Here is a 21,158-nt window from a genome sequence, read left to right on the forward strand (position 1 = left end):
AATGCAAAGGCTTTTTGTTAACCCCAAAGACTCAGGCGCACAGGTTGAGATTGCTTACTAATTTAGATACCAACATGAATTGTCATTCAAATTACTCCTAGAAAACCAGCTTTGCTGTCAACCCCCCCGCCCTGGGTTTGAGGAGTTCTTACACCCCCCCAAAACCCACCTCGCAGCAGAGAAGACCCCAAGCGCGAGAGCTGCTCACGCACTACGATGTGCACCGGGCAGAAGTACGTCCATGACGTTTAGCTTGCCATTTTCTCATTTATTTTACTCAGCCTAACGCAGGCCCTGAGGGATCATAGCTCTTCTCCGCTCTTGCATCTCCCAGCCGTAACCACGCTCGGGAGCTCAAAGCAAGTTCAGTCGTGCATGTCAGAGCCTTTGACACGTCTCCCTCGCGTTCAGGTGCCGCTTGGAGGGCTGCTGCCGGTCGCTGAAGAGGCGATACGCCCCCGCGCGCCTGCAAGGCGGCCGCCCTTCGGGCCCGGCTTCTCCCGACCTGCTGGGGCCCCTCGGGGCCGAGCTTCCCGCGCTCGGGCCCCCTCCACTTCTCCCTCCTTCCTTTTCTTCCAGAAAGGATATTCCCTTCAGCCCACGTGCCAGAGCAGACGCGGGAAGGCGGCGAGCGGCGGCTCGGGTGAGTGCCCAGCAGCTCGCGCCCCGGCGCCGAGCGCTGGCCCCCGTTTCCCCAGGCCGGTGCCGGGTTGAGCAGAGCCGGCAGCACCCGAGGCAGCTCCTCGGCGGGCGCGGGGGGTGGCAGGGCGGGCGCCGTCCCCGTCCCCATCCCCGTCCCCGTCCCCGTCCCCGTCCCGGGCCGGGCGGGCGTCTCGCGCGCGCGGGGCCGTCGCAGCACGCCGAGGCGTCATCCCGGCAGCGGGAGCGGTTGCCCTGGCGCCGGGTTTTGCCGGCGCGGCGGTTGCTACAGCGAGTGGGCGTGCGGCTTCCTCCGGGGCGCTCTGATTTCTGCGTTTAAGGCGCGTTTAGGAGCGATCCCGGGAGCGGGGCCGCGTCCCCTCCGCCAGCGGCGAGCGGCTGCTCCGGCGCCTCCGGAAAACAAAACAAAACCAAACCAAACACACGATTTTTTTTTTTTTTTTTTTTTTTTTTTTGCCAGTCGTGGGAAACCATCGCCCAGCGACGAGCCGACGGGGAGCGAGGTGCCGGCGCGGCGTCGGGGAGCCGCGGGGGTGGCGAGAGCGGCGGGGAGGGCGCGAGGGCGGCGGGCGCCCCGGGACCCCCCGTGCCCCCCGCTCCGGCTGAGCGGGCCCGGCAGGAGGCGGCGAGCTGCGGGGGAGGCGGCCGGGCTGGCGGGGCGAGCGGGCCGCCCGGGACCCCCGGCCGTCCCCGGGGGCCGCGCTGCCCGGAGCAGGTAAGCCCCGGGCCAGCGCCTTGCTCTGCCCCGCGGCGGCTTTCGCGCCCCAGGGGCACTTCAGAGCCAGCCCCAAGCCGCGTTACTCGAGAGAGGCTGGTTTTTGTTTTCCTTTGGCGCTTCGGCAGCTCGGTGCCCGGCTCGGGGGCGGCAGCTCCTCCGTCTCTGCCTCTCCAAAGGGGCCCCGCGTGCGCCCGGCCGCACGATCCTCTTGGAAAGGACCGCGCCACACGGGCACCATCGCTGATACAACCCCGGCAATGCACCTTGAGAGAGGCTCTCCTTTTTTCTTTCTTTTTTTTTTTTTTTTTTTCCCCTCAACCAAATACCTCCGAGCTACCTTAAAACATTCATTAATGATTGCAGCGCCGTGCCTCTATCGTACCCTGGCCAATGCCCAGAGCAAATATTTGATGATGTATTAAAAGTAAGTTTGTGATTATCAAAAAGATTGCTAAGCATCTGTCACCGCTTAACAGAAAGGAAATAAGCTGTTCCCCACGCCGTTTCCAAAAGGCGCCTGGCTGATATCCCTTGTTAATCGTTAACAGAGCGCGGGATCCCAGGCCTGCCGTCCTGCCTTATCGCAGTCTGACGCATGTAAATGGAATTATTAACCAGCAAAATCAATCTCTGCTGCTTCCCGAAAGCCGGGACCCTGCTGGCGCCGCCGACCCGCACAAGCGTTCGCGCGCTCGGCCAGCGCGGCGCGGAGCCCCGCTGCCCACCGGCAGCTCGGCCGCCCCGAACCCGGGCTGGATTTCGCCTTCCCCGAGGCTCCGCGGGCCTCCAGGCTCCGCAACCTCGGGCGGCTTCGGCGGGCGCCGCGGCCGCGCTGAGCCCCGCGCCGCAGCGCTGCTGGGAGGAGCAGGGAGCGCTGGCCATACTGGTAGGGAGAACTGGCTGGACTGGGGGGGGGGGGGGGGGCGGCACCGACACGCACAAGTGCTTCGCGGAAAGGGGGAAGCCAGAGGCAGCGGGCGGCCGGCCGGCGAGGGTGGGGGACAGCCCGTCCCACCGGAAAGCCCCCGGCGCTCGCCGCAGCCGCGCGGGAATCGGGGCAACCGGGGGGAAAAAAGCCTGCAAACGATCGCCCTCCCTAAGGGGCCCCTCGCTGCTGAAGCGGCGCTGCCCCTTTGCTTTCCGCCTTCTCGCCCCGAGCGCGGCCGCGGCGCCCCGCAGGCTGCCCGCGGCTCGGCCTCGGCGCCCCGCGAGCCGCGGCGGCCGCCTCGAGTTACACCAGCCCCGCTGCATTACGAGCGCTACAATTAGGCTCGCTGAATTATTCAGCGCTATCGATGAACAGCGGGCAGCGGTCCCGCGCTCGCCCTTCCCTCCGCAGCGCCCGTCCGAGCGCCGGGCGACACCGCCGGCCGCGCTGTGCAGGGCGAGCAAAGGAAATAATGACGAAGTAGCATCTGCCAATCTTTGGGCTCGCCGCACCGGTATTATTATTATTATTATTATTATTACCCATCGCCAAGGCAGTAAGCCACTGCAGTCATTAAGCTAACGTGAAGGAACGACTGGTATTTTGTTCTGGCTGGGCTCCTTTTTTGCAGATTAGTTGTTGCTTTAAGATGCATTTTGCAGCCTTGACTGGGGGAATTCGCCTGTCTAAAGGTTTCAGCAAACCCAAAAGCTCGTCCCCAATTGCAGCAGCAGCCGCTTCTCACCCAGTAACGACGGCACTTTGGTACCTCGTTCTTCTCTGAGCCTACCAACTGTGCAGGAAACGGCTTTGGAAAGCAAATGTCCTGACCTGGGGGATCAGAGCAGCCCAGAACCACATCGCTCGTCCGCCCGGAGGCAGAGCCTCGCGCAGGGCGGGCAGCATGGCAAGCCAGGCTCACCGCGCCGCGCAAACCTTTGAGGAGCAGAGACCTCAATTTTCACTGTCCTGTGGCCCCACAGCAATGCGGGAGAGAGCCCCTAGTCCAGCAAATGAACCAAGTTTCCCAGATTTGCAAGACCATCAAAACCCCACTGTGTTTTTTCTCATCTGTAAATGTGCACAGGAGATGTTCAGCTGGCAGCAACATCAGATGATTTCAGCACAGCTAGCTCAGTATATCCTAACAGCCTCCTTCCCTGGCACTGCTATGAGGATTATAAGGCAGAAAAACTTACTAGATTTACAACAAATTAATATTTCCCTTCCTTAAGTTGTGATTTTAGAACAAGAGTCAAAACAACTGCCTTTGTCCAGTGCTTCACCTTGCCAAAGTCTCTGCATCAGCATCCACCATCGACAAGCTGATGTGCCAGGTTGCTCGATACGATCGAAAATGTTACATAAATCTCCCCTAAAGGCCTGAGAAATGTCAAGGCTACATGTGTAGGATACACCCAGGGATGTAAAAGGAATCAAGCTGTGCAAGACGACTCCAGAATAACCGGCAGGTAAAAGTGCAAGCGGTCTCCTATGGGTTATGTACTGCCTCTCTTGGGTTTCTGCACGACTCGCGTACAGGATGCTGAGATACACCACAGCCTGCACCTGAGCATTTCCAATACATTCCTGTTTCAGAAATGCACTAAAATAATTGCTGACCCTTCATGCCAGGAGGTTTTCAGCACTCAGCTGGACAAGGTCTGAAAAACTTGATCTAAGTTGGCCCTGTTTTGAGCAGGGGCTTGGACTAGAGGATCTCCAGAGGTCCCTTCCAGCCTCAGTTATTCTGTAATTCTAAAATACCATGTACAAATTTTAGGAAAATTGTGCAAATTAGCAAATATCAAGAACTCAAGAATCCAAAGTTAAAGATGAACCTTCATCTTAACTCTTTTCTGTAGCTTAACATACAGCATAACCTCTTCTGTCATTACGCTGCACTGGGACAAGCAGTAGGGCCTAACTCCAGTTCCATTTTAGACGGTGGAAAATATAGTTATTGTTTGAAAAATGTTTGTTGAGTATTAAAGCACAGAGCACGTCAGGAACTCTCCCAGCGGACCAAGGGTTGCCTTCTCTCACAGCAACACAACTGCAGAGTGCTGCGGTGGACGTTACTGCACCTAGTGCATGGAGTCCAAAACATCAGCTGGCTCCTCTCGCCGACAGGCTTTCGTCTTTCCACCAAGATTTATGAACTTCTAGCGTGAGAACATTAGAAGTCTCACCTGTAGGGCCCCTGGCACTGCACACGCAAATCACTTTTTTCCCCTTCTCTTTTTCTAACGTGAAGGTGCTGGACGTCCACGCTCTAAAAAGAACAGGTTAACTTCTAGGTAACAACTGGAAGTGAGCGTGTACGGCCACTATCCTAGTGTTTAAACAACCGAGCCTAGCGCAAAGATCCTGGGCTCCCAAGAGTTACTGCCATCTGCTCACAAGCTAATGCTAATGCATAAAGCCCTTGCAGCGTGGGTGAGGACAGTCCCGCACACCTGGAGCCTTCCTAAGGGGAAGATGAAGAAATAAGATCTTTGTGCCTCTGAATCAAGGTCAAGCATCTTCCTTGTACTGTATTTATTTCTAGCATTGGCTCATCCAAACTATTTCTAGTTTTTCCCCCATTTATAAAGCTTCTCCCAGATGGTGTCACAAAGTGCTCTGCTCTGATGTTCCTACCGTGATTCCAACAACACGCAGAAAGTCTGCTTCGCCTTGCCAGCGAACAAGGTGCTAAGCCAGGCCGAGACGAGGCTTTGGGAGGAGCAGAGCTGGGCACTGGAGGCGCCACGAAGAGCTGGTGCACTCAGTACTCACACTTTGGCAGACACAACGCAGCTTCAGTTCAGAACAGAAATGTCAAATCCTTGGATAGGTTAAAAAATTCCAGGAAAAAAAAAAAAAAAAAAAAAAAAAAAAAAAAAAAAAAGGAAGTTTTCCCACTGTTTCAGCTGTACATATCATAAACTCAAGTTATTTCACAGGCTCAGATTACTTGTGTAAATACCTTTGGGCTAGCTTTGATGCCTCATGCTAAGTATGTTATTTTGCAGTTTCCTTACCTGCGGGACCAGGTAAGGACCCAGCTTCTTTCAGCATTATTTTCTGCATGTGTCCTGAACTTGGTTCTTTGAAAAATACATTTTTACAAATAAACCCCAAACATTCAGAAAAGTAGGGGGTCTCACAAAATAATGAACAGTGATATCACCTGATGCTGGATCCCCTTCTCAGAATAATGCCTTCTGCCTGTTTTTATGCCAATGACATTCTCTGCCCAGAAAGTGATCCCATAAAATACTTGAGAAAGAGCAGTTTGGTCCTTTTCTAGCTATTTACCCATATTGAAAAACTTCTCCGTAGATGGTCTAATCAGAAAATCAGTGCTCAAATAGTACAGACACTAGAAGCAAGAGACTGCAAACAATATTTATTTTATAGATTCCAGCTAAAATTAAACACCAACCTGTGCTGCAGAAGATAACATCAGTGGTTTTGCAAGTTAAACCTTCTGGAAACCAGTCGTACAGCATTGCACAGAGAAGTAGCGCCTCAGCACGGGGTTGCACACGGTGCTGAACACGGGGAAACTCCGCTTGCAGCCGGCGCAGAAAAGGACCGCAGGACGCGCAAGGGGACGGAGCGAGGGCCTGTTGCGGGGGGGAGGATGAGCGAGCAGAGCTTGGCGGTGCTTTGGCAAAACAGAAGTCAAGGGGAAGGAGACGTGCTTGCTACCCGCTATGCAGGCTCACCCCAAAGCCACGTTCAAGGGCCTGGGACCCCGTGGTGGGGAGGCTGAAGAGACGGACAGGGGACAGCTGGCAGCAGGGAAGGAATCTCACGTGAAAACCTGCAAAAAGTGCCTGAACCCCGATGTCCTGCTACACCCTCCATTCTCCTAAAACACTGCAAATCCCCAGGTGCTGGGCAGGAGCCCAGACCCCTGCCCTAAAGCTTTTTAAACATGACAGCTCCAGATTAATTTTTTTTTTCCATCTCTTTCTTGTTTCCCCCCACCCCTGCTGAAGCCAGGCAGCCAGCTGCAACCAGACCACGCACCCCTCCAGCTACCTGCCCTTTCCGGGGCCGTTAATCCCCTTAACATTCCTGGGGATTATTTTCATCCCAGCGGGACAGCAAACAAGGAAACCAGAGGCAGCCGACAGCAGGGCACAGCGAGCAGCACCAGGGGCTGCTGGCAACACGGAGGGGCTTGCGAGGCTGCCCGCCACATAGGGACAGGGCAATTAATCCTAAATAAATGCTCTGTGAAGGGTATCTCCAAAATGTAGCAGCAGCAGCAAAGGGAAACACAGCTGAGCCCCCATCTCCCTGCCTGACCCTGGGCAGGGACTCGAGAGCACCCCAAGGGCCGGCAGGTCTGTTTGGGATTTAGGAGACTAAGACAAAAGCCACTCGGCTTCCCCAGCACCACACCACGTTTTACATTCCTAGTAGGGTGTAGTGAATTATTCTCATTTGTTATTTATTTACAGTTATTTACTATGTTCAGGTTTTCAAAGATGCTCAATGTTCCATTTCCCAAGAGACTGGGCAAAGTGTAATGGGAAGCGGAAATGGGTTTTGCCAGGATTGCAGACTTGTGATTTCATCGCAAATCTCACAAAGTGGGGGCAGATGTGTAAGGGTTTCTAGGAAGTCTAAGCAGGATTTGGGGCTCCAAGTTAAATCAGAACAGATTTTAAAAAGTCATTTTTCTCCTCCAGCCACTTGTACGTGCTGGGGCAGGACTGGGGAAAAAAAAAAGAGTCAAATGCTAAATATTTCCTGTGAGGTCTCCTAGATAACAGAGCAAGGCTGGGAGCTCGTTTTGCAGCTTCGCTTGGGAGATGAGTCATGTGGGGTGTGAAGTCCGAATACCTGCCAGTGCCTGTGGCCTTGGCCTGCTCATCCAGGCAGTCTTGCTTCTGACATATAGAAAAGTGACCCAGAAACATACCTTTCTTAGAAAGCCTCAGACTTTTAGAAATGAGGAAAGGGAAAGCATTTTAAAAACAAGCACGCTGCCTTTTAAACAACAGTGCAAACCAGTTCCATTTGAAAGGTCACGCCGACTTTCTGAGCACAGCAGAAGGTGTTAAAATGCACATGTAGTTTTTGTTTATATCTTGCCAAGAGCAGTATAAAAATGTCTACTACCTTTTGCTGATTTATGCTGGTGGCCAAGGAAGTGCCAGAGCAGAACCTTGTTCATTGATCTACAGCTGCATCATGCAAAACCAGGCATCCTGCTGTAAATCCATCGCAGAGACCTGGCTTGATTTACAGCTCCAGTGCTATAAATAATGACAAAAAGCAGCCTGATAGCAGTCTATCTCCTCAATACATGGATATGAATTACATCAGGTCTTGAAGATGATAGATCTACTCCACTAGAAACATTTTGCATTGGGTCTCTATCCACCAAACTGCAGAAGAAAGGATGCCCTGTCCTTACTCCCAGCATAACCCTAAGCTGTGTTTCAGGAGCACTAATGCTTTTATATTCCTATTTTTCTTTTTATGCTCAATGCAAATGAAGATATTTCTTGAATTGTGACAGATTAAGGTCCTCTGAAGATATAAAATGCTGTTTGTAACTAGGCTCAAGGCTCCTTCCAGTCATTTTCTGGGACAAGGTCAGTGCTTTGACCTTGTGCCTGGGCAGCAGCCCAGGTACCCGTGGCGCTTGACCTGGGGGGCAGCAGCAGCACAGATATCCACTGGAAGTAAGAACCTCATTGAGGGTATCTGCACACCCCAGGACAGATCTGGCACAGTGAAAATGAAGCTAAAAGCTACCTGCTGGGTCCTGCTCAGGCGAATTACAGCCATCGTGAGGACTTGTCCGTGCTGATCTAACAGCCACCTGGCCAGAAATGCTCCCAGTGCATTTCAGTTCCTCCCACTCCTCCCTTCCCAGCATTTTTGGCATTTGTGCTAGCTTCAGGGGAAAGTTCCCTCTCCGTCTTCAGTAAATAGACTGATAAATTGCTTCTATTTTCCAAGCCTTGGTCATGCAATGTTGGATTGCTACATGCTGCTGCGAATAACCACATTAGCCTGTTCAAAACCTCCAGGCTTGGCCACGTTGGAGCTGCTGGTTCGCTGGCTGCTTCCACCCCAAAACGATGCATAACCAGTGTGACAGGATTTTGTGCCATCACGCAAACCAAATGCGGGGTAGGGTAGCTCTCTTCTAAATGATGGCAAAGGGACTGAGAAAGGGGCGACAGGCTGAATCGGTGACACTAAAGCCATTCTTTTAGCACAGCTGTCCAGAAATGGTATTTTCTGTTTAAGAGATCTGATATTTTTCAGTGTTACTCCAGGGAGAAACTCTCTTGTTTGAGGAACAAGGAACACATTGCTTTGCCATTTGAAATGGGAGTTCATCCATTTCATTCCCACCCAAACAAACCTTTGCTTTTACACCTCCCTTTCTTGTCTTTCCTCTGCCTTTTCTCCTACTTTTCTCCTACAAAAAAAGATCCTCAAGAAAGGAAATAGGAGGGAAAAAAAAAGGCAATTTTACCTCGGTGAAAGTTTGTTGTGTTTTCTCATTGTTTGAAATTTAGTTTTCATTTAACGAAACTTGGCCAAAAAAAGTTGTTTTATGTTAACCCTTGGCTGTTCTTCGATGCATGCACTGAAGAACCTGAGCCATCTGAGCCTGTGCAGTCTGGCCCCGCAAGGGCACGAGCCAGCCTGTCCCCAATTCTCGAGGGCCAACAGCGACATATCATCCTAGAGGAAAATAACTTGATACAAGGAATCACTGGTTCCGGCTTCCTTTAAATTTGTACCAAACTCCCGCCAATTACACTCCGGTAATAGGCTCTGATTTGTTTAAACTTGTTCCCAAAGCAGTAAGGCACTGGCCGCATTAACATTCAAAAAGAAGTTGTTTGGTATTGAATCGTTTCTTCGGCAGTATTCTTTCTTACCCAATTCTGTTTGATTGCAACCCACTTTACACTGGGTAAGTACTTGCTGACTAAGAAAGACCGACCCTAACCTGCTTGCTCTTGCTTTATCTATTGATTTCTCTTTTAAAAGGTTTTTATACATAAGACTACAATAAGGGAGAAAGGCAACACTACCAAACAAGTTTTCCTTGCTGCTCCACCAACCCATATAACTTCACACTAGTCTTCTCAAAATATTATAATGGTGAGACGTTTACAGAGGTGGAGCTGCCTACACGCTTTTCCCAGGACTTTTGTTCATACTGGTCAAATTCCAAATTTTTCAAGTGAGTAGTTAGGAATAAATTGCTTTTTCTAGGCGCCTGATTAGACTGCACACTGGCATAATTATAGTCTGCCCAAATGCACTTTACACTTAATGACACAGTACACTGCATGTATTTTGTCTTGTAACGTGTGCTTTCCACTTGCTTTGTGCGTGTGTGTGTGTGTGTGTGTGTGTGTGTGTGTGTGTGTGTGTTTGTACTGGAGAAATGGAGAACATTTGGAAAATATCAACAGCCTTGTGGTTTGCCTGAAATCCAAGCCGCCGTTACAAGAAATAGCAGACCTTTGTTCTTACATGCAGAACATACAAAATTGCTACAGCATGATCACATACCGCATATACGAATTATGCTTTCCTTGGCACTGGGCTGGATCCTGAATATCAGGCCAGTAGGATATCAGCAAAGCCATACATTGACAAGAAATTTTGGATAACTGCATCTGCAATTGGTCTCTATATAGATACATTATGTACTATGTAGAAGTACTTCCTTGGGCCCGTGTTTCTGAAATCCTCTCATATCCTCGCACCCCCGTTGCCGTGCTAGGGCACTGACAGCATCGGCCAGGTCAACCCAGGCAGCTGCTCAGCGCAGTCCAAATCAGCGGTTGTTTCGAGTTTTAGTGCAAACATCTCTCTTTTCTTTCAGCATCGATGTACACCGAAGTACAGAGGGAACAACCAGACAGTGGGAATATCCTGACTCATCCAGACTACATAGATGGGAACCCGGATCTTATCAAACCTAAAAAGCTCCTAAATCCTGTAAAAGCCTCAAAGAGTCACCAAGAGCTGCACAGAGAGCTGCTGATGAACCACAAAAGGTAAGAGGAGGCCCCCACCTGCCACCGAAGTGGTCTGCGAGGTGCTGAGCAGTCTGAGCTCGTCAGCCAGATGCTGCTGAATGGCCAGAGACAGCTTGCGAGTTAGGACACGATAAATCCCTCCACTTACAGACACAGGATAAAACTTGCTGTAGCCCCTTTTCTCTTTTCTTTGAGCAACATTTTTTTTCCATGAAAAAAAAAAAAAAAAAAGAAAAGAAAGAAAGAAAGAAAAAGACTGGAAGCCTCTGCCATCCTGAGGCATTGTCAAGTCCTTTCTGGAGCTGCTCACTATTTCTCCACACCACGAGCCACAAGCTCTGGACGCTGCAAATACCTGGGCCGAGATCTCTGCACGCAAGGCATCCCCGCTGTCCCCTTCTCAGTGTCGTATGAAGGCTCCCTCCCTTGTCCTGATCTCTCCATCTCCGTGACTCACGTGAAGAGGCTTGCCAAGTCCATCCCAATGTGCTGCATTCCCATGTGCTTTAAGGCTTTGGGGTCAATCCAGAGGCAGTACGAGGGGCAAGCTGGATGGAGCTGCGATAGCATCAGTGGGAGATCACACATACAGGGAAAAGGCTAATCCCTATTTCCATAAAAATCAAACTGCTCCTAAGGTAAAGATAAAGCTAAAATTTGCATTCCTGATTTCCCATCCTGTCACGCCAGTTTAACTCTTTGGGGATACAAATATGGCATCAAGATTATGATGACAGGGACTGAGGACCTATATCTGCATCATTACTTTACAGCAAATGAAATGCCTGAACATCAGTGAAGGGGGGAAAAAAAGTCAAGCCTTTTTTTTTTTTTTTTTAGCACAGCAAGAAATCTGTGGCTTTTTACAGAAGCTTGCTGAATACTTAGAAATACTCTGACATGACCACACTTTGTCTGTCTAATTAAAAGGAGCAGAGACTCCTGGAGAGGACTAAGTCGTCACAAGGACGAGCCATACCCAGCAAGCAGCCAAGCCTGCCAGTGGCTGCCTCAATTAATACGGACATCGGCTGGGCTCAGGTCTGACTGATTCTGGAGCTCACAGAGCCATGGAAACACAAAATTACCATGCCTCAGCCACCCCAGCCCCCCACTACTGAGGTGGAGTTAACTGTCCCAGATGGATATTTTTAAAACTTTCTGGTTTAATAGTGACCATATCCTGCCTAGTGATGCTGCTCAGCTAAAGGCTCACCACACCTTGGCCTTGATCTCCCAGAATGTAATTCCCGTGTAACCACAATCACAAGGGAACAAAGCATGAAAAACCATTGCAACTTAAACAGTAGAGATGAACAAGGAAACATGAGCTGTTGTTTGCCAAAAGCTTGTGGCTGTCAGATAAGGTTGGTTGGTCAGGCTCAAGGTGGAGCAGAGACTGGTGTCAACAGGATGTGGGACAGCAACAACTGCCCTTGCAGTAGGGCGGTCCTGGAGGTGCTCAGCTAAACGGTGGGGCAGGACAGCAAGGGGATGAGCAGGATAATGTGACAGGATAGACAGGGTACAGCCCTCAGGGCACCAAGCAGTGCAAGCTGGCAAATACTGAAGTGCACCATCGTTTGCTGTTTGAGTCCTACGCCCACCACTATATTATATCCACGTTTCCCGTCAGACACTGGCAGAAGGCAGCTCCACTATAACCATCCTGCCATCTCCTCAACCCTCTCCTTTTAGTCCTGTACATCTCAGAGAGAAACACTGGTTGCGGAAACCAATTTAAATGTGCTCATGTTCGGGTCTCCCAAATATTTTTCAACAAATACGTAAAACAAAGCCTACTGCAAACAGGAATCTACCTTTGCTGGTTGCTTGCTGTTGGATCTTTAACCAAATATTTACCCCTTTTTTTATTCTTTTTTTTTTCTTATTTAAAAACAGGAAGCGATTAAACCTTTTAATCATCCAGCTTAGGTTTGGAGCCTTGTCAGATTTAGATCAATTTTAATAGTCTCTTCTGGTGTCTCTGGGTTCCAAGACAATCAAACGCTGTCAGCGTTTGTCAGAGCCGGTCCACAAAAGCCACCAAGCTGACACGGATATCCTAAATGGAAGGAGGAACAGCAGTTGTAAACATCCTGCAAATCACTGTCAAAAGCAACATTTTTGCCTCCTGCTATATGTTACTATAGAGGGAGAGAAGGGGAAGAGGAGAGAGAGGGACCTATGGCTTGCTCTTGTTTCAGCTTTGCTGTTGTTTTTTCCCCATAAGCAGAACCCAGGAGCAGCTCAAGTGAGCGGCTTGTGCAACAAACCCCTTATCCTAGCTGACACCTCTGGGTACTAACTGCACAGGCCAATTAAATCAAAGAACAGTAACAAATCCAAAGGCAACATTACAAGCAGTGTCTCCTGGAAGCCATTTACTTTCTCTCAGGCTTTGGAAGCAGCATCTCTGTAACATCTGAGTTCCTTCTGGCTTAAAAAAACATCATAAAAGCTCTCCTGCCAATCCTCCTGCTAACTTTGCTTATGCTACTGTGAATTTTGTCCTGCTATAAAACGAGAAAAGAGGCGACCATGGGAAGCAATGCCAAACGCAGGTACTGGAAGCATCCAAGGACCTTGGTCCCCCAGCCATGTTGCAACAGTGCAGTGGTTTGCTACATCTGGAGAATATTTCCCTCTCCTGTCTGCCAATTAAATTTCTAACAATGTTAGGTACTACCTCAGTGCCTGACATCTTGCCAAAAAAGCTACAAAGTCCACAAGGCTGGAGGTCTCTGCTTTCTGTTAACCTTGTTAAAAACTAGCCAGCCTTCGGTCAGTAGAAACCTTCCAACACCAAGAAGTTTTGCGTTGCTAGCAAGGCCTGTGATGGATGCCCACTCACCCCACCCAGGTTTCTTCATCTGGCTGCAGGGATCTCAGACATGGACCTCACTGCAAGACCAGGTCCCCTTCCAAGAGGTGGTGTCCCCAGCCTTCCCACCCTGCCAAGCATGGCCACACACCCTGGCAAGCCTTCATCCCTGAGACAGGGGAACTCATCTCCTCGCCTCGAGAGCGATCTTCCTGCAGAGGAACACAGAATAGCCCACGTTTTACAGGCTCTGTCCTGTGAATACAGGTTATCTGTGCTCAGAGTATTTCCTTGGAATGTAAAATAGCCTCAGCCCATTGATTGAAATGGTATTAAATCCAGCCCACAGAAGTGGTCAGGCTCCAGTCCTTCCTCATGCATGACACTTATGAAGTCTTCAACTTATTTTCCTTAAAAAATACAACTTCAGTCAATTACTTCTGGTAGAATGCACAATTCCTATTTCAGTTCTCTGTTTTTCTGCAAGATTATTTACGTGCCAGTTGCTATTGTCAGCAGAGCCCAGCAGAAGACATCACGTGTAAATACAACCTCAACCACTTTTTTATTATATTTTCTCCAGATATACAAAACTCTGCAGTTAGAATAAGATCTCCTCCGACTTCAGCAAATGTTAGACTTTGAAGTTTCAGGGTTTTGCCTCTCTGGTTAGGATTCACAGAGGGACAGAGAGTCACCAGTTTCAGTGATTTAAGCCAGGAAGTTTATGAATTTTACAGGAGGTTGATTCCTTTTGGCACAGAGGACCATTGAACCCATATCTTAGAAGGGTGGGAACCATCCCACGACCCACGCCAAGCACATCTGGACTTGTTCCACATTAACATCTATTCCTACACATGCTTATCTACTTCCTTGTTCTCAGGAGAGCAGCAGCTGCTAGGACAGTGGCCAGGTCATTTGCAAAAAGTAAATCTTAATGTTTAAATTCAGACATGTCAACACTTGAAGTGTAGGTTTATGAAGTTTGCTCAGAGGACTTCCTTCAGCACTTTGCCGCATATTTATGCCTGAAGTGTATTAACATGTCCTTGCAGCGCCTCCTTTCCAGTGATCCTACCCCTAACAAAACAGGATTTTAGCAGTCCCATTTTAAGATGCATTGACAGGGCTGAATGGGAGCCAGGTGTCTCCTTCATCAGCAAATGCTCTTGCGTCTGGGAGAAAATGACCTTTCATTTTGGCCTATAACCCAAACTCTCTGTGTCAACAGGGTGTTCACTCTAATCTTCAGCTCTGAAGCAAATCTGGATGCCACAGGGAGGAAATGAACTGCCAGGACAATTATTGCAGTTCAACGACTACCCCTGCTGGTGGGAAAAAAATATTCCCTAAATGCAGCTGAAGCAGCTGCTGCTGAAATAATTAAAACTGGTCATGGCAAGAGGCAAGGGATGGTGCCATTTCCATTCCCAAGAAAGAAAGCTGCAGCAGCCCAGGGAACAGGGTTCACAAAACTTCCAACGCTGCAGGGCAGCAGCCGTGGCTGCCGAGGCACAGGCTCCCCACAAAATGCTCAAACCCTTGCAGACCCACTTGTGGCCCGAGTCCCCACGTTTCCATTTAATGCTGAGGACAGCCTTTTGGTGGCTACACAGCAGGGTGAAGGTGCTCTGGCACTAATATATCTGCTTTTTATCCACAGAGGCTTAGGAGTGGAGAGCAAGCCAGAGCTGCAGCGGGTGCTTGAGCACCAACGGCGAAACCAGCTCATCAGACAGAAGAAGGAAGAGGAAGAGGCAAAGAAGTTGCAGTCGCCTTTTGAAAAAGAGCTCTTAAAGAGGCACCAGAGGCTGGATCAGGTAGAACTGTGTTTTCAGGCGTCCCCAGGTTATCCTAACCCCCATACAAGGAACAGACCAGAGGGGAGATGGGTATGGTGAGGCTCAACTCAAAGCATGGCTTTGCTACCCTTGCATAAAATGGGAGCCATGGAACATAGTCCCTAACAGGTATCCTGGCCAAAACCATACTGGGGCGTTGCTGGGGGAAGAGTTCCTCAGCCAGAGCAGACCAGGGGTCAGCAAGCAGGGAGGTGGGGTGACATGCAGGGTGGGCAAGTTAACTTGCGTCTTTTGAAAATAAAGTAATTCCCCATACCATTTGCCAACATTTGCACTCGAAACAGATAAAATGGGTGTATTTAATAGCACAGGAGGTCCCTTGCAACAATATCAATTCAGCTAAGACCACCTGAAAAATCAAAGCCCAACACTCAGAGAAAAATCAGGAATATGGATAAAGGTTGTTTAGGGATAGATCCATAAAGACTCTGAATATAGAAGAGAGGCAGTACAACCTTTAGATGATAACCTAATGGTTAAGAGCATTTCCCAGGCTCACAGGCCTCCTTTCCTTGGAAGGATTCAAACCTCCTCCCTTCTTCCATGCCAGTTCTGGAGTGAGGAGCACTCTCCACCTTTTCCACTGGAGAAAAGAACAAATAATCAGTGGGTCAAAAAAAAAAAAAAAAAAAACACACTAAGAGTGAAAAACAGAACGAGTCAACACGTGACTTACACAGTCATTCAGTTCTGGGCAATAGTAACTGGACCCTGAGCATTTATGAAACCCACCATTTGAACATAGTTAATGAATTGCGCTCTTATCCTTGAGTGGGCACAGATAATGGTGACTGTTTGCATTTCAGCTGGAGAAAGAGCAAGAGAAGCAAGACGACCATGCACCAGAATTCATTAAAGTCAAAGAAAACCTGAGAAGAACGTCGACAGTGAGCGGGGAAGAGAAAGCAGTGTAGCTTCTGCCAAACCTCAAAAGGGATCGTACCGAGGATGGCGCTAACACATGCATGCTGACATCTCTGTACATGGTGAATGTTCACAACCGTATCTTTGGGGCTATTTACTGTTACTAACGCTTGCTCCAGTAGAATGCATAAAAAAAGTTTTCGCATCCCAGGAAGGTATCATAACAGAAAAGGTGCAGTATTCACTAGAAGAAATACTCACATGAGAAGATGCAGAGAGAAATGATGTCACTTTCCCCCCAAACTGTGGGTGCACGCTAACCTCCAGCTAGCTCTTGGTGACTCTTGAGACAACAGTGCATGTTTAAGCCAGAGAAGCCTGCGGAGGGATGAGCATTGCCACAGGCTGGGAGATTCCTGCCTCAGACCAGAGGAGGACTTGCTGAGCGCAGGGTAGCAGGAGGGCAGCTGCAGCTCTGAAGAGCCTCGTGGAAACCTTTATGTGACAACCGAAAGGGGCAATCTTGTTATCACTGAGAACAGCCCAGGTGACCACAATGGCTTTGCCACGGGTTACAGGTATTGTACCACTACGCAAGTCAAGCCTCATGGATGTTGTGCATCTCAGCAGCACATCGCTATTATTAAACTGTTAGAAATATCAACCTCTGTGTCCCTACACCCATTCAGTATTGGCAGATACGGTGCCACAGTTCTTCACAAGCATCAGTTCAACCAAGTTTCAAACCTGTTTGAATACAGTGAATTAGCCAGTTCTGTGTGCAGGCAAAAAATACGTTGGACTATACCACAAATGCTCCAAGTGAAAGGAAAATGCTACATGCAGAAAGCAAAGGCTGAGTGTTTTCAATGTGAGTATTCATGGAACTGGCTCAATGACCAGGTGGTAGATCCATGCAGATGGGAAAGGTCAGAGTGGCAGAGAGATGAACCACTTCTTGCCCCTGAACTACTGAGTTTAAGTCCTTCACCCAGCAGCTGGACATGTGCTGCCTTAGCAACCCAGGAAACAAAAACACTCACTGACGGAGGGGTGGTAATGTCACACTGGTATCAGGCTGCTCTCCTGTCAACCTCTTTGCCCAATCCTGGAGCACAGCTGACATCTTTATATGCTAGGGGCTACAGCCCATAGATACTGCTGCAAAACTATTTGTCAGTGCTTCTTATCCTCTTTCCCAGAGGTCAGGGCTGCCACCTTGCAAAGCTGAAAGTCTCCTGGCTGCTAGTAGAGCAAAGCTGAGGTCAATGGTGTCTTTGCACCATTTATGGCCAGAGCCTACCACATTTATGGGACACCTGAGTAGAAAATCTGCAAAACTCCTGGACTCTTCTCCACATGCACCTGTGCCTTGGGGGTGCCCTCATCTAGAGCTAAAACTTCTTCAGGAATATCTCAGCTTTTTGTTTCTCGCATCAGCCCTGGTATAAATCCTAGACAACATAACTTACCAGCTGCCTTTGAAAACTGGTTCTTAAACAGCAAAACTCAGTGGACACAGCCAGCTGGGAAGGTAATACCTGATTAAACAATATCTACTCTCCATATCTCCTTGGGATCCATATGTGAATAAAGGGAAACTGGGAATTTACCACATCTTTGTTAATTAAAAGCTTACTAATTTATTCTCCAGTCCCTCCAGTCCAGCAGTGTACTTCATTTCAAGGACTCTTGCTCAACCTGGTAGCTTGAGGAAAACATCTGAGCTACTCAATGGAGCGTCAAGCCCAGCGATGCAGTTACGTGGCCGCTACGACAGCGAGATCGCAGAAGCCCTTAGCCCAGTTTCAGATCTCGAGAGCTCCATCTCACAGCAGTAGTGAGTGGCAGTTTTTAACCCTATATTCATCATGCTTATCCTAAACAAGTTTTTGTTTCAGAAATCCAGTGCATATGGTCACTATGGGTCAAACAATATCTGAAATGAAAATGAGCTATTATGTCCTTTCTAATCGTGCAGTTTTTCAGGTAGTTTAAAATTCAACCCACAAGGAAGAAGTCGCAACTTTGGCTTTCAAGGGGAGAAAAAACCCAAATTTCTTCAAGAGAAAAAGGTGTTGCTAAGAATGATTTTATATGGCTGTAAAGAATGCTATAGAATATCCCACAAATAACATCAATTTAAATAACAAAATAGAATTTACTAAGCTGGGCTGTTGTGAGGGATCATAGTGCAGATTAAATGATCTTCATCAGAGAGCTCAAAAAAAAAAGAAAAGAAAGAAAAAGCACAAATTAACCCGTAGTTTTGCCACAGATTAAATTAATCCCAGGAGAAACAAGCTGTTACTTACCAGTGGAATCAGTGTTAGCAGCTCACTCTGTGTTGGACAGGGGTGTTTATGGGAGTCCTTGGGTGGAAAACCTTTCCAAAACGCCTCGGTAAACTGAGCACTCGTATGATCAAAGAAAAGGCTGCAGATGTAAACGTTCCTGCATCTGCTAATATGATCTGAAAAGAATCAAGGTGCACGGAGCACGGCAGCATGCAAACCCCATCTGCAAGCGCTCAGGAGCGTCTGCTAGTACGTTTTCAGCTGATGGCCCACAAGCGAAGCCGAGGGTCCGATCTCACTGTCCCGGCTCAGGCCGGACTCACACAGCCAGAAGAAATCCCTCCGGCTCACCACGGCATCATGCTCATGGGCTGTGACCAGGGATCCAGCCGCACGCCGCAGACCCCCCACCAACCCGGCGGTGGACGAGCACCACTGGGCAGCTGTGCCGGGCCCCGGAGCGGCCGCGGGGCCGCAGCAGCCCAGCGGCGCGCGTCCGGGCGCGGGGAGACCGTGGCCGAGGCGAGGGCTGCAGGCTCGAGCCCTCCGCGACAGCACTTTGGGGACGACGCTTTTACTGCTGAAGCATTCGCTTAAAAATCACATCGTTTCCAAGCACAGCCATTCTCACCTTCGTGAGCTGAAGATTACCTCCAGTGCTGGACCTGGACCAAGAGTCTGTAAAACCTTCGCTGGACACTCATGTTTCTTGATGTGGCCACATCTGTGGCTGCGAGGCTGCAGGAGAGTTATTTAACTCCAGCAAGAATTTCATCTGAATGAAAAAAAATGATCAGTGGATCATTATCAGGAAGAGATTTGGGGAAAATGTTTGTGTGCTGTTTTCTTTTAAATGAATTTTTGAATTTTGGGTCTATCTCCTATGTCCCTAAACCACTTTCCTAAAGAAATGTGACACATCAAAAGATAGAGATTCTCAAAGTATTGCTGTAACATGATTTTTTTGCACTGCATATATTGCCTGTGTGGTAGATATCCTATATATAGTAGTATACTGTGTTGGTGTTTATACTTATAAGTATATAACAACTGTACTCAGCTGTCACTGCTCACACTTTTTATTTCTTCAGAAGTGTGTGCATTAAACTAAGTGATGATTGTATATTTTGCTGTTTTCCACAAGAAACTGCAAAAAGCTCCAAGGATGCAAGCAGACAACAAGCCAAATAAACTGATCAAAAATAAAAATCACTGAAGTTCGACAGCGACTTGTTCATTAGTACTGTGTTAACTTACTCATCAACAAACCATTTTCATCTCCTGTGCCCAGGGTTGTATCTATTGCTTGTTACCAAACTCCGTCTTAATTTACTGAAAGTTTTAGGGCACAACAAATGCAGGATTGGGCTCTGTGCATGGAAGTTTGTTTTACTGAAACTCTGTATGTTAAATTTCTTCCTAGTGAAACAGGCCCACTGACCTAGCAGGGCAAACCAAAGCCAAAGGAATCCCTTGCACTTGGAATTAATTTGAAAAGTCAGTTTTGAACAGAAATATAATCCTTATGCTAGTGAGTTCATTTTATTATTTTTAAACATTTTAAAACAGTTTTAGCAACTACCACAGACAGTATCTGAGCTGTGATAATTCAAGCAAAATCACTCAGACCAACCAGATAATAAAAGAAAGATTATAGTAGGATGCTTCACATACATGCAGGTCACACACACACACACACACACACACGCACACACACTATCCAAGATCCAGCACTGAAACTGAGTGCAAAAAAGCAAACTAAAAGAACTTCTCCAACTCATTAGTGATATCCTTAATGCCAAGGGCATTAACTTCCTGTTCAGAAAAATGGTGGAGACGATGCTTTTCTTTTTGACACCGGATATCAGCTGAGGTTGCCACACTGCTGCGCTCCAGACCCTCCATATCCCAAACGCTAGGGCCCCGGATTCGGGCAATCAGCTCATCCTGTTACAGAGACAGGTCGCTACCAAAGTCTGCTCTTCAGCCGAGGTTCAGACCCCCCAGACACCTCCTCTCGAGCTGCACCACCTCTCTGCAGCTTACCGTAGGAGCTCACGTCTTTCTCCAGAGCTGCCACGACACATTGCCCGCCTCACTTCCCAGGCACACACCACACAACGGGGCACGTCTTTGCTGGACGGCGCAGCAGGACGGGAGACCGGCGGCAGCAGAGCATAAGACACCATAAAATGCTTTGGCAACCTGTGACAGCCCCAGCCAGCGAGGCTTCGTTGGACTACACTGCTGCGACTGGCCGCGCTAACCACGTCCCTTCTTCAGCGCATGGATTTCAAAGTTAGTCTTTCATGTCACGGGAGTTCGCCTTCTGTGGAAGACAGCAAGAAACAATCATTTTTGTTCTTCAAAGATAAACTGCCCTTTGGCTGTAATCAGACTGCTCCTTTGTTTGGATCCTTCTTATTTCTAGAGTTTTCAGTACCAACTTTGCAATTTCTGTGTCATGCTGAGTTATCTTTTCCTCTGCACTCATTCCTAAAGTGCTGTTAGATAGCTTGCTGCAATGCAATTGCTTACTACAGGACCCTTATTTTTAAACCTACCTAATTTACTTCTCTCTCTACTGTCTCAGAAACAGCAAATTCAGCTTTTCTTCCTCAAGTTAGCTGTAACCTCAGACAGGGCATGGCTGGGTATTCCCACAGGGAAGGTCACATTCTCATCTGTCTGTCCTAGGTATTTCTTTACATTTAAATTGTTGCAAGAAAAAAAAAAAGTCTGAAACTGCCAACGACTGCCTAGTTTTATGCTGATAGAGCCATCATAAGAAATCTGTGATTTCAACAGGATTCCTGAGATATGCATGCTTAGGGAAGTAGAGAGAAACATTGAACTAAAATTATCAACAGTGTGTAGAGCTGTTCTTCCAACACATCTCAGTCATATGCTCTGGTGGATTTTGTTGGTTCCTACCATATGCTGTGAGCTCCACGTGCACCCCACAGGCATGTGGA

At 48.5% G+C, this 21,158-nt stretch overlaps 2 protein-coding genes across 4 annotated transcripts in view; one reads left to right on the forward strand and one right to left on the reverse strand.

Moving 5' to 3' along the window:
• The first annotated feature begins 1,103 nt into the window (after nt 1-1,103).
• Nucleotides 1,104-16,822, forward strand: FAM107A (family with sequence similarity 107 member A). The gene is made up of 4 exons (XM_062586042.1): nt 1,104-1,163; nt 10,177-10,351; nt 14,824-14,980; nt 15,829-16,822. The coding sequence occupies exons 2-4, from the start codon at nt 10,182-10,184 to the stop codon at nt 15,934-15,936; spliced, it is 435 nt and encodes a 144-aa protein (XP_062442026.1). The 5' UTR covers nt 1,104-1,163; nt 10,177-10,181; the 3' UTR covers nt 15,937-16,822.
• Nucleotides 11,295-21,158, reverse strand: part of KCTD6 (potassium channel tetramerization domain containing 6) — a 37,922-nt gene continuing 28,058 nt past the window's right edge. For 2 of the 3 annotated variants that reach the window (XR_009959732.1, XR_009959733.1), the window contains exons 3-7: nt 20,230-20,512; nt 18,202-18,958; nt 16,148-16,381; nt 15,478-15,605; nt 11,295-12,398 (exon numbers count right to left, since the gene is read on the reverse strand). The gene's annotated coding sequence lies outside the window, so the exon portion shown is untranslated. The remainder of the gene's footprint in view (nt 12,399-15,477; nt 15,606-16,147; nt 16,382-18,201; nt 18,959-20,229; nt 20,513-21,158) is intronic. The other variant, XR_009959734.1, reaches the window with a different exon arrangement.

The sequence above is a fragment of the Rhea pennata genome, chromosome 12 (genome assembly GCF_028389875.1).
Source record: "Rhea pennata isolate bPtePen1 chromosome 12, bPtePen1.pri, whole genome shotgun sequence".
Classification (NCBI taxonomy): Eukaryota; Metazoa; Chordata; class Aves; order Rheiformes; family Rheidae; genus Rhea; species Rhea pennata.